Source organism: Leucopleurus acutus (assembly GCF_964270905.1).
Source record: "Leucopleurus acutus genome assembly, chromosome: 11".
Lineage (NCBI taxonomy): Eukaryota > Metazoa > Chordata > Mammalia > Artiodactyla > Delphinidae > Leucopleurus > Leucopleurus acutus.
The window spans coordinates 83,452,064-83,464,089 of NC_139152.1; the positions used below are offsets into that span (position 1 = coordinate 83,452,064).

The 12,026-nt window shown below is 40.9% G+C and overlaps 1 protein-coding gene across 2 annotated transcripts in view; it reads left to right on the forward strand.

Moving 5' to 3' along the window:
• Window positions 1-12,026, forward strand: part of ANO4 (anoctamin 4) — a gene marked incomplete at both ends in the record, with an annotated part of 231,406 nt that overhangs the window by 117,085 nt on the left and 102,295 nt on the right. For both annotated transcript variants that reach the window (XM_082850054.1, XM_082850055.1), the window contains 3 exons: window positions 980-1,086; window positions 7,357-7,412; window positions 9,649-9,770. In XM_082850054.1, coding sequence (XP_082706180.1) covers window positions 980-1,086; window positions 7,357-7,412; window positions 9,649-9,770 — 285 coding nt within the window. The remainder of the gene's footprint in view (window positions 1-979; window positions 1,087-7,356; window positions 7,413-9,648; window positions 9,771-12,026) is intronic.

A 12,026-nucleotide genomic window follows, 5' to 3' on the forward strand; every position in this document is an offset into this window, starting at 1 on the left:
GAGGGCAATGGCTGCTACCATTGATAAGTCTTGCATGGTGTCCAATTCATGCAAAGTACCAAATAAAAGTTTGCTGAGTTAATAAACTTTATAATTTACGAAGCAATTATACTTTCCCAGTATCTCTAATATTCTACCATTTAACACGTTCTTGGGAGGGGAAGGCCTGGCCACTTCATGCTGCATTGTATGGTCCTGGAAGCTCTATCTGTTACCTGGAAAACCTCTCAGTAGGGTAGGAACACCTACTGGGAACTCAGTGGTGTGTGTGTGTGTGTGTGTGTGTGTGTGTGTGTGTGTGTGTGTGTGTGTGTGTGTGTGTGTGTGTGTTTGTGTGTGTATGAGTCCTGTGAGAAACTGCAGAGGCTGGGTGGGCCCTTGGCTGAGAGAGCAGCAATCTTAAGTACATGCTCTAGAAGAGAGGGGGACCCCTTCCAGGAGAGGAGGAACATGGGAAAGGAGCGGGAGAGAGGCAATTTCTAGAGACGCGCCTCTGACCTCACCCCTGAGCCAGGCCAGAGCTCATTACCTAAGTCTTGTGTCTATCACCCAAACCAGTTTCAGATATTAAAATTCCTGAAAATGACACAGGAGGGGATGAGGTAGACGACAAAAGGAGATAAAAACAAAATGAATTTTTAGTTGAATTTATCTAACGACCTTACTGAGAAAAAAAAAAAAAAAACAAGATATGAGGCTTAGCCTTGGTATTAGTTGAAAGTTACTTAATTTCATTTAGCTCCAGCTCTCTCCTGACATAATGATGTGAATGTTCTCAGGAGGCTGAGAACCGAGCTGCTGAGAGTTGTGAGCCTCTTGCCTCTGGTGTGACCTCTGGGTTCTCTCATTGCTGTTCCAGACATACCCTCTCTGTGACAGACGGAAGACACCTCTGTCTAAGTCACACCAAATTATATCAAAGCTTAGATCCCTTGCCTCCAATTAATCCTCAATTTGTGCTTTCAATGTGTGTGTGCAGCTTCATCATACACAACAAAGACACTTTCTTCAACAATGCCACGAGAAGTAGAATCGTACATCATATTTTGCAAAGAATAAAGTATGAAGAAGGAAAAAACAAAATTGGTAAGTAGTATATTAGTATAACAAGTTACATTTGATTTGGGGGATTACAGACTCTATCCTTTGGTTTCATTAAGTTGATATCAATTCTAGAAATGCTCATGATTCATAAAGCCTCTACCTGCATACTCCCCTGATGGATGACTCAGAAGTGTAAAATCTTAACAGAAGTCTTAGATCGCTTTTTAAAAAATAACATGGCATCTCATTTATCTAAGATCATGGAGAAGTGCTCTCAATTCAACAAATATGTAAGGAGCGCCCATTATGTGCCAGGTACTGGGTGAGGTGTTGGGGGGATGGGCACCGTTCTCTCCTGGAGCATATGTTCAAGGAGTTAAAAACAGACAATAAATAAGTAAAGACAATACATAACATGAAGAAATCGAAATGGATGATGTTTCAGAGATAGACGGCTAAGGGGTGGGGGTGGGTTCAAGCTGAGATGGATGGAGTGGTCAGGGAAAGCTTTTCTGAGACACTGAATTTGCACTGAAACCTGAATGACAAGAGGGAGCCAGTGTGGGAAGTTGGAAGAGCAGGTGTTCCAGGCACAGGGAGCAGCAAAGGGCAGAGAAGAGCCGTCACACGTAAGTACATACTCCAAATAATCACCTCCCCCAGTACATAACCTCCACACAGTATATTTGGGGCATTTGTACGAGAGTCTTTCCATAATATATTACCAAATATCCTTCCTTATTAAACAGATTACTATATATCAGGAGGATTTGGGTGGCTTTGTTTTTGGGTATCTCTGTCCCAGTGAGATTTTTGTCAATACTTTGAAGAATGACCTATATCAGTCAGGGTCTAATCAGAACACAAAAGCCACACGGAATTTGAACAGGGAAAGTTAATATAAATAACTAACTGTGACAGAAGTTTGGAGTTAATGGAGGATTGGCTAGTAAAGGGTAAGAAAACCTCTAAAGAATAGAAAAGGAGCAGATATTAGGAGCAGCCACCAGCCCTACAGAGACTCCCCACAGCAAAGCTGAGACGCAGACCTTGTTGGAAAGGGTGCAGCTGTGGTTCACTAGATGGCAGAAAAGTTTGCTGGGGGTTCTGTGCCAGTAAGACTCTCTGTGAATCTGCCATCTCAAGTACTGGGAGAAGCTGCCTGGAGGGGTTCCAAGGAAGCCATTCATTGGGAGGTGTTGCACCAGCGTTATTACTCTGTGAAGCTGTTCAGGGGGACACCCGCCCTTAAGGAGGTGCCAGGGCTGCTGGCCACCAGGCACTGCAGATGCTGGATTCCACAGAAGCTATGAGCTGCAGAAGCCTACTGAGAGGAGCATGCTAGTACCAAGAGGACAAACTCCTTCCTCCTCCATTGTCCCTCCAGTGCCTTCTGCTGACAAAGCTTAACATTGTACCACCTGGCAAAGGAGGAGTATTTACAAGGTCCAGCTCCATTATTGCAAAGCAGGCAATGAACCTGCATTTGGAGCTAAGGGGCAATAAACTGATAGCTGGCACATAACCTAGACAGTCTTCTCATCAGGCTTTCAGGTGGGGTGGAGGCTGGAAGGATGCATTATGTTAGTCATTGGAGTCAGATCCTCATAGCTCTCAGTGATGGCATTTAATAGTTTGTAAATGTAGAGTGCTGCACTCAAACTCAGCGAAACAGCTACCCTGATACCGTGTGGGAGAAATGTTGCTCAACACATCATGAAGAGAGATAGACTTGGGAGGTTTAGTTGAATGCAAGTGTGAGTCACTAGTATGCCGAAGCTGCAAAACACTACTTTGATCCCAAGCTGCATAAATTAAAATACTATAGGGAGAAACAGATACCTAGTCCAGATCTGAATACACCTGGAATCATGTGTTCAGTGAGAGTCAATGTAGGTGGGTATGGTGAAGTTGAACCTGACTTAGGGCTTTCTCGACTTGGATGGGGTTGTAGGTTAGCACGTTCTCATATTCTCTGCGGCAGCCATCCATCCTTGGGACACATCCCCCCCCCCCCAAGTAATGTCCTCCATGGCCATTCTGGCTCCAAGGATTTCCTCTTCTGAATTCCAATGGCAATTATTTTTGCAGTGTCTATTTGACGATCATGTACAACTCTTCTTTCATTACGTTGAATTATTTACTTTCAATGACATTATGAAAGTTCTACCAACTAAAGAGAACCACTGTTGACATTTTTGCGTACCAAATAACTTAAGTATCACATTAATTACTCTTTTCATCTTTATACCCCATTTGTCCATGTGATTTTTTTTAACAAACTTAGGATGTGCTATACATACTTTTATCGTACGTTTCTTGGTTAACATCATATCAGGAACATGCTAGAAAACAAGTGAGTGGAAGTGAAATGATTATGGCAGTAGCTATTCTGGATTATTTCGTAACATGCAAATAATTTTTAAAAACAGTCCCTTTGCTAATATTGGTAGTATAATACCAGCACCCCTCACAACTCATTATAACATACTAGGGTATTGAGAACCTGCAGCTAAAAACTGCTGATCTAGATAATAAGCTCCTCAATTGTAAATAAGTTGCCTTGTTCACCTTTGTATCATCATTGCCTAGCACAGTATCTGGCATATAGGAGGAGTGCTTGTTGAACTGAATTGAAAATCTTTTAAACATGATCAATGTCTAACCATCAGCATTCGTACACAATCAAAGACTGTGTACAGTGAGGCCATATAGCAATTATTGTGCTTAACTTTTGCATCTCAAAATGTGGGTTATGTTTTACAACTAGTCAAGATGGAGACAGAAAAGGGCAAAGACAATAATTTTTAAATGTTTTGAAAAAATACGAGAAGTGTAGTATTGTTACTAGTAAGAAATGATTGTTGTAAAAATTTCTCTCATTTGATGAAAGAAAGAGAATTCTCTTCAAGAACCCCAGTGCTTTGAAAATCAGTAATGACGAACTGAAAAAATATCTGGTTAGAAATAACTGATCTCAGAATAAATTACTAACCCAAGATCAGACATTATGCTGAAAAGTATGGAGTAGAACTATAAATGCTCTGTTGACCCAGTGTTTCATTATCATCTTTGGTTTCATAAATAAAAGAAACAACATGTTAGAAGAAAATTTAATTTATTGATAGAATTAATATTCATCCTGTGTTATTTTCTGCCTGAAACTCTTTCTGAAAGTGGCATCTTGCATGAGCCAACATTGATTAGAGATAATACAAAAATACTGTCTGTAAACATGACTTATAAGGGTATTTCAGTGGAGCAAAAATTACCACTATGTAAGTTTTTCGATTTCGCTCTGAGTTTATTACAACTCTGAAAATCAAACCTAGTGAAATCCATTTTCAAAATAGAGCAACTAATAGATCAACAAAGATTTATTTAACAATATAAGTGCATAAAATAAATCTTGAGATGAAGTCATATTTTCAAAACTGGTGCTCAAAGGGGAAGTTACTAAGGTGATAGATTTTAAATATTAACTATTTTCTTACTTTTCAGGTCTGTGATAAATTATCATAAATTTACAAAGGTCATCATGAGAAGTCTCTTATTAGGTCCCCGTGAATCTTATTTTTTCTGTTATTCCGGGATATTTGAAAGTTATTGATGATATATGTAGAATTCTTGATAGAGGCTCCAGAAAATCAAAACTTTCTACATAATCATTTATTCATTCATTACAGAGGTATTTACTGAGGGCCTCCTGGGTGCTAGACAAAATACAAAGCCCTATGGATATTTGTATTTCAGATGCTTTTCTTAGACATTTAGTGTTAATGTCAAAGCATCTTAAAATACATTTACATGTTACCATGATTAAAAATACATAAACATTAATCGACCCTCCATCAATAAAAAGTGAATCAGTGCATGTTCCATTTTCCAGTCAGGCTAAGCCTCTGGACTCTCATCAGGATCTAAAGCATGGAGAGACCTCATCTCTAAGCCACTTGAGAGACATCCTTCCAGCCATCTTCTCTGAAGTACATTTTAGGAAGTAGTAGTATTCTTGATCTGAAAGAAACTTTAAAGATCAAAACATTACACTTCCACTTCTGGCCAAGATGGAGTAACAGGCACAGGATTTGCTGTCCCACCTGAAACAGTCAAAAAAGGAAAAACAAAAAATGTATGAGACGACTATTTTCAAGACACTGAACATTGGGCAGTCAAGGACAGGGAAGCACGAGGACAGAAAACAAATGAGGTGAGCCCTACAATTGCCCCAGCTTACTGCAGTGAGATGGTTTCTGGACAGCAACACAGGGAAAAAGAATCCAGGCAGAACCTGGTAGACTCCCTGAGTTGAAAAGATGTTGCTGGGAGTCCAGGGAGACCAAGGCAGCCAGAGTTCACGGGACAACATACCAGAAAGCAGAGAGCTTCCCAGAGAACCCTGAAGATCTGCAGAGGGCCACCTCAAGTATTTAGCAGAGTACCGATTAGTACACACATCAGGAGACTACCCAAGGCCAGAGAAAGAGCAATCCAAAAGGATTTCCAATGAGATTGGAACACCTCTTAATTCACAAAGGATTATATATAAATGGTCTGAAAATCCCAGTCCAAAATTCAGAAGTTGCCATTAAATTTAAAAAGTAAGACCTGGGCTTCCCTGGTGGCTCAGTGGTTGAGAGTCCGCCTGCCGATGCAGGGGACACGGGCTCGTGCCCCGGTCCAGGAAGATCCCACATGCCGCGGAGCGGCTAGGCCCGTGAGCCATGGCTTCTGAGCCTGCGCGTCTGGAGCCTGTGCTCCGGCAACGGGAGAGGCCACAGCAGTGAGAGGCCCGCGTACCGCAAAAAAAAAAAAAAAGCAAGACCTAATTTTTTTGCTGCCCGCGAAGAAACACTCTTTAAAGACACAAATAGGTTAAAAGTAAAAGGATCAAAAAAATATATATAGCACACTAACCAAAAGAAAGCTGAAGTGGCTATATTGATATCAGACAAAATAGATTTCAGAGCAAAGACTGTTACCAGGGATGAAGAAAGCCACTTTACAATGATGGAGGAGTCAGTTCATCTGGAGGACATAACAATCCTGAATGTTTATATGCTTAATAACAGAGCTTCAAACTACATGAAGCAAGAACTGCTAAAAGAAATAGGCAAGTCCATAATTATACTCAGAGGTTTCAATACCCCTTTTTCAATAATTAATAGAACAAGTAGACAGAAAATCAGTAGCGGTTAGAAGAACTGAACAGTACAGTACAATTAACTTTATTGATCTTTTAGACCACTTTACCACCAACAGTAGAATACCCGTTTTTTTAAGTGCACGCAGAACATTACCAAGCGACCATACCTGGGGACATAAAACAAGACTTAATAATTCTTTGACCACAATGGAATTAAATTAGACATCAATAAGACCATCTCTGGAAAATTTACAAATATTTAAAACTAAATATATTTTTAAATAACTCATGGGTGAAAGAAGTCAAAAGGGAAATCAGAAAGTTGCTGTATTCAGTGAAAACACAGTATATCAAAAAGTGTGCAATATTTAGGGAGAAATTTATAGCACTGTATGCCTATACAGGAAAAGAAATGTCCCAAATTAATGACCTCTCCTTCCACCTTAAGAAACGAGGGGGGGAAAGGAAATTAAATCTAAAGTAATCTAGAGTAGGTAGATGAAAGGAAATAATAAAAATCAGGGAAGAAATCAATGAAATGGAAAACAAAAAAATAGAGAAAATCAATGAAACCAAAAGCTGGTTCTCTGAAAAAAATTCATAAACCTCTGGTGGACACACCCTAGGGTGACTCCCCAATGTGTAGTCCCTTCCCCTTAAGTGCGGGCGGAAACTGTGGCTTATATCTAACCAATAAAACATTGCAAATCCACATATCCAATACCCCTCTCCCATTTTATGGATGAGAAAATTGAGGCCTGAGGACAAGAGGACTTTCCAAAGTCATCCCACTTAGTCTAATGCAGAGGAGTTAGGTTTGTCCATATTAAAGCTTCTGGATGAAAATGGGAGAGCTCCTGGTGGAAAATCATCTTCTTGGTATGATTAATTCATCCACGTCTCTCAGCGCACGCACTTCTCTATGCCAAGCACCATGCTAGGTGTGCTTCACTATTTTGTTTCTGTTTCAAAACCTGATTTTCTAGTCCTTGATTCCAGTTTCCTAGCAGGTAGCAAAACTTTCTAAGCTGTTGTCCCCAAGTAGTTTTGAACCACTTTTGAAAACGTAGATTGTTTTCTCCCAAAACGACCACCCTTACGTTAGTCTTACATTGTGAGGATTTCAACTCAGTATTGATTCACATTGGACTTTTTTATTGTTACAGGTCTGAATCGTTTGCTTACTAATGGCTCCTATGAAGCTGCATTTCCTCTGCACGAGGTATTGTCCTGCCTTTTCTCCTTCTCTGTCAATTCCGTGTTATTAAATCAGCTTCTGGGGATAGTGATTAATTGAGTTTGTTGATGTGATATTTGTTCAGAATAATTTGTTCAGTGGGTAGTGGGGGAGGGCCTATTTGCATTGTGATATCTCTCCCCCAGCGTGGATTTATTTCTCTCTGTCTTTTTATTCTAATTGCATGAGTACTTGAATCAAGAGTCACTCAGCGTGAATTTAGAGGAATAGCTGAGGGACCCCAAGTCATAAAATGAAAGAGGCATTGAAAATTTGCATGAGGCGCCAGACCCAGCGGGAAAATGTCTCTGAAATATATAGTCTCTGCGACAACAAATTTTATAGCTAATCCTTAGAGAGTGGGAGGAAGCCATTTTGCAAAGTCTCTAGGAACTAAAGGATGATAAATAGAAATTAATAGTATTGTACTTATTGTTGCTTAAGATGTAGAAATTTTTATATTCTTATTTACTACATGGTCTTTGTCATCTATTAGGACTTTTATAAATGTAACTGTGATTACCCTTAACTCTGTTTCCCCCATTAGACTTTGGGTAATTTAACCCAGAATTCACTTCATATACATGGGTTTTCAGGGACGTAATTCTCATGACTGGTGAGAGATTACTGTCATTTTCATGGTACTGAGCCTGTACCAGTCACAGTACGACACAGAGAACACAAAGATAAATATCATAGCCCATATCCTCTAGGACCTCACACAGTAGCCAGGCTGAAACTACAGTTAGAGAGATTTTCAGAAAAATCTTCTAGGGGAAACAATGTTAACAGTTGGCCAATTAAGCTTGGAGGACAGTTCCAACTATCCACCCATGGCAAGTCTTTCCAAAATATATTTCTTATTTGGCTTATGGTGTTTCTTCTCTTGATTTTAAACACCAGGAGGATGCACAGGATGGTGTCGAATTTTTAAGCCTTTTTCATTAAGGAGACTAGAGGCTTTCGTCTGAGGCCCTATTATAGACAGCCATGAAACCTTTTTGGAGTGATCCTTTTTGTGTAACAGAGCAAACATTTTGACACAAAGGTTTTCTGGAGTCACACACAGGTGTTTCTGAATGTTAAAGACAGATGTCCCCAAAGCAAATCATGTGGTTATTAGTTGGCGTTGCCCCCCAAAAAAGGGTTGCAGGGATGACTGCATCCTCCCCCTGCCCATCCCTTGCCCACGGTAAGGGCAGTGTCTGAGCAGCGGTAGGTGGACAGAAGTTTCTGTGCAGGCAAGTGGGTGGTGGGCATCTTGCTAACGCCCTGTATTTTATAAAAAGAGAGCTTGCAAATTAGTAATAGCAGCTGCGGTAATAACATAATCACTCTTTTGAATTTTTGCTCTCAGTTTAACTTGATTGTATTATTTGACCACATAACAGCCTTCGGAGGCAGGAAGGGCAGCTCTTGTTGCCTTGTTTTACGGTAAAAATTTAAATAGAGGTTTAGAGAAATGTTAGAGTGCGTTGGTGTTGAGCTGAGCTAGAACCTGAGTTCCTTGTCTCTCGGGCCTGTTCACTTTCCACTAAGAAAGGGCTTCTCAAGTTAAAATGTCAAAAATTAGTTCACCTTCAGAAAGTACCTGTTCTATTTGTGAAACTAGCATTTCTACTAACTGAACTTAGAAACGCCCCACTCCACTGGCCCACGGTCTCCTCATTTGTTCCACGAGGAGGTTGAATTATATTTGAATTATTGTAATTTTTAGCTAACTTACCACTCTTGCATTCTGGGGTTTTCTTATAGACAGGACCATCTGACCAGGTTACAGCTATGGCTGTTTACCAACTACTCTATCTTGAGACAAGTGGTAAAGAGAACTCATAAGTCTTGGGCATGGCCTCTGGGGCAGGATGCTCTAGTCATTCAAACCACAGAAGAAACCTAATGAGGCAGGTGTTCGTTCCACTATGACCTGGGAATCCAAGGCTCAGAGAGTATAAGATCTCCTAGCTAAAATGTAACAGAACTGAATTTTAACTCGGTTCAGACCTGCCTGATTCCGGCAAGCACGGGCTTTTTACGACATGGCATCAACATCAAGATTATGTCCAGAATAACTAACCATACTGCTTTCCCTTCAGTAGAATGGATCTGTTTTTTCCTCATATCACCCCTATTGCTACTCCTGCCATAAAGGCTAGTATTACTATCAGCTTTTCCTTTTGGCTTTTGTGGGTATTACCTCACCAGCAGTGGTGTTTTTATCCAGGGAAGTTACAGAAGTAAAAACTCCATTAGAACCCACGGAGCAGTAAACCACCGCCATCTGCTCCATGAGTGCTGGGCTTCCTGGGGCGTGTGGTATAAATACCAGCCTTTGGACCTTGTAAGGTGAGTTTTTAACCAGATGCAAATATAAAGCTTACACAGGCTGATGAGGGCAGACTGTCAACTGGGACAAGCCAACATTGGGGAAAAAAAAAAAAACGGTCTGCGGTGCACAGCTGACACTCAAATCTGACTTATTCCCAAGAGGGCAGCCTATCAGAGGACATGGGTCGCTCTTGGTAAACCTGACCTCCCTCTGATGAGGCTGGTGTTTCCTCCAAAAGAGCCTTGGAAAGGGGCATGTGAGATCAGCCAGGCCTCCCCCAGGATTCCGTAAGAAGCTCATCACCCGTGTGACTGTTAATGACAAATTATCAATAACAGTTATAGAGAGGTAACACTGCTTGCATATATTAGTGACAAATGGAATATTAGTTACTATTATGCAAGTAGGAAATAGAGGGTGCTGTCGTTCGAATAAATTTCAGGCTTACTTTAATTTTCACTTAAAACTAATAACCTTTAAAGATTGTTTTAATTCTGCAAGTCAAAAGAGTATATCTGCTTTTAACCTATGATATTTGTGCAGTGAAAATGTGTGTTTTCTTTAACTGTCTGTGTATGCCCAACTTTCTGCCATGGAGGCATTATACTCTGACAGCTCATTATTTATTTAGAGACCGATTATTAAGATTGAGTAGTAACAATCCACACTTCACGGATTCCTTACTAAAAAGAAAGTCATGTCTCATTTCCTAGACTAGCCAGATTTATTTCACTTTTCCCCGAGCCCTTCAAAAATGATGCCAGAGGAAAATGAAATAATAAGACAACTCACTTTGCATTTCATCTCCCCGGAGTCCTTGTTACAAGGGTTTACTCCTGTTGACCCAAGGCCATTGACGAGTTGTGTCCCCTTCTCTGTGTGAGTAACAGATGATCCAGATGATCTGGGCGAGTGGACAGTATTTTTTGAGATGAGATCACTTGCCTTTGACGAGTCTCAGTATACGATAAAATAGTAGGGAAAAAATATCAAAGCCAATTCTCTTCCCAGCCTGAGTCCCATGTTACAGGATTACATCGATTAAAAACTACAGAAGATTGCTGCAGGCAAAGCAGCTCCCATCCGTGACAGTTTCTTGATTAAGATTTTATCATTTTCCAGTGAGTATTAATTAACTGCCCATTGTGTTCCTAGTACAATGCTAAGTACTATTGGCAAAGACACACAGAAGCCATGGTCTCTGGCTTTGAGAAATGCACAGTTTCCTTCAGGAAAACCAGCCCTGCAAACTTGAGACAACTGTAAAACAAGACCATGCATAACTTGGTAACATGTGTGATGGAGACCAAAAGTTTTACAACAAGTAAGAAAAACGGAAAGGATGGATATGGGCCAGTGCCCCTGTGGGAGGTGCGGAGCTGAGCCCTGGAAGAGCAGTGAGATTTGTGTTGGCCAAAGGGAGGGGACATGAAAAGCACAAGCAAGGTTGAGTGGAATGAAGTTGTGGAGCAACTGGGGAATCTCATCTCTTAAATAGTTCTTGTCCTATATCCAGATTTTGCTTCCTCCATATCTCTGGAATCTGGCCACACCCCAGCATCTCCTCTACCACTGCTGCTTCCTTCACCTGTGACCTGGACTATGGCTGTTTTCCCCTACGTGGTCTCCCTTTTTCCCTTCTGGCCCTTCCACTCCATTCTCCACCCTGGAGACAGAATGTGAAGCTGGTCATGTCCCCAGGTTGGCTACAGTCCTCTCATGGCTTTTCATTTTTCTCAAGAGAAAAATCAATGCGTTTAGCATGGTCTGCAAGGCCCATCAAAACCAATCCTGTGCCCACCTCACCAGCCCATTTCTTATTATCAGTGTTCCAGCCACACCACCCTTATTTCACCTGGTCCCTCCTATCACACGGCCTTTGTAGGTTAGGTTCTGTTCCCTCTGCTGGAAGCACTCTAGCCCATCCCTAACCCCACCCAGTTAACTTTCATGCATCAGCCCAACAGTCACGTCCTCAGAGAAGTCTTCCCTGGCTAGAGTATTATGTTATCGTATTGTGTTCCCCTCCCTTGTAGCCCTTTTCCCAGTTTTGTAATTATAAGCTTATTTCTTTAATTGATTTATGTGTGTCTCCTCTGTCACCCTGCAAGCTTCATAGGAGGAGGGACCAAGCTTATTTTGCTCGCCATTGTGTTCTCAGAACTTAGCACAGTTTTTGGCACATAGTAGGTATTTTTTAACTTGTTGGATGGATAACTGAATATTTGTGTATGTGAATATATGTTGGAAAAGTCTTCTGGAAGTGGAAGGTT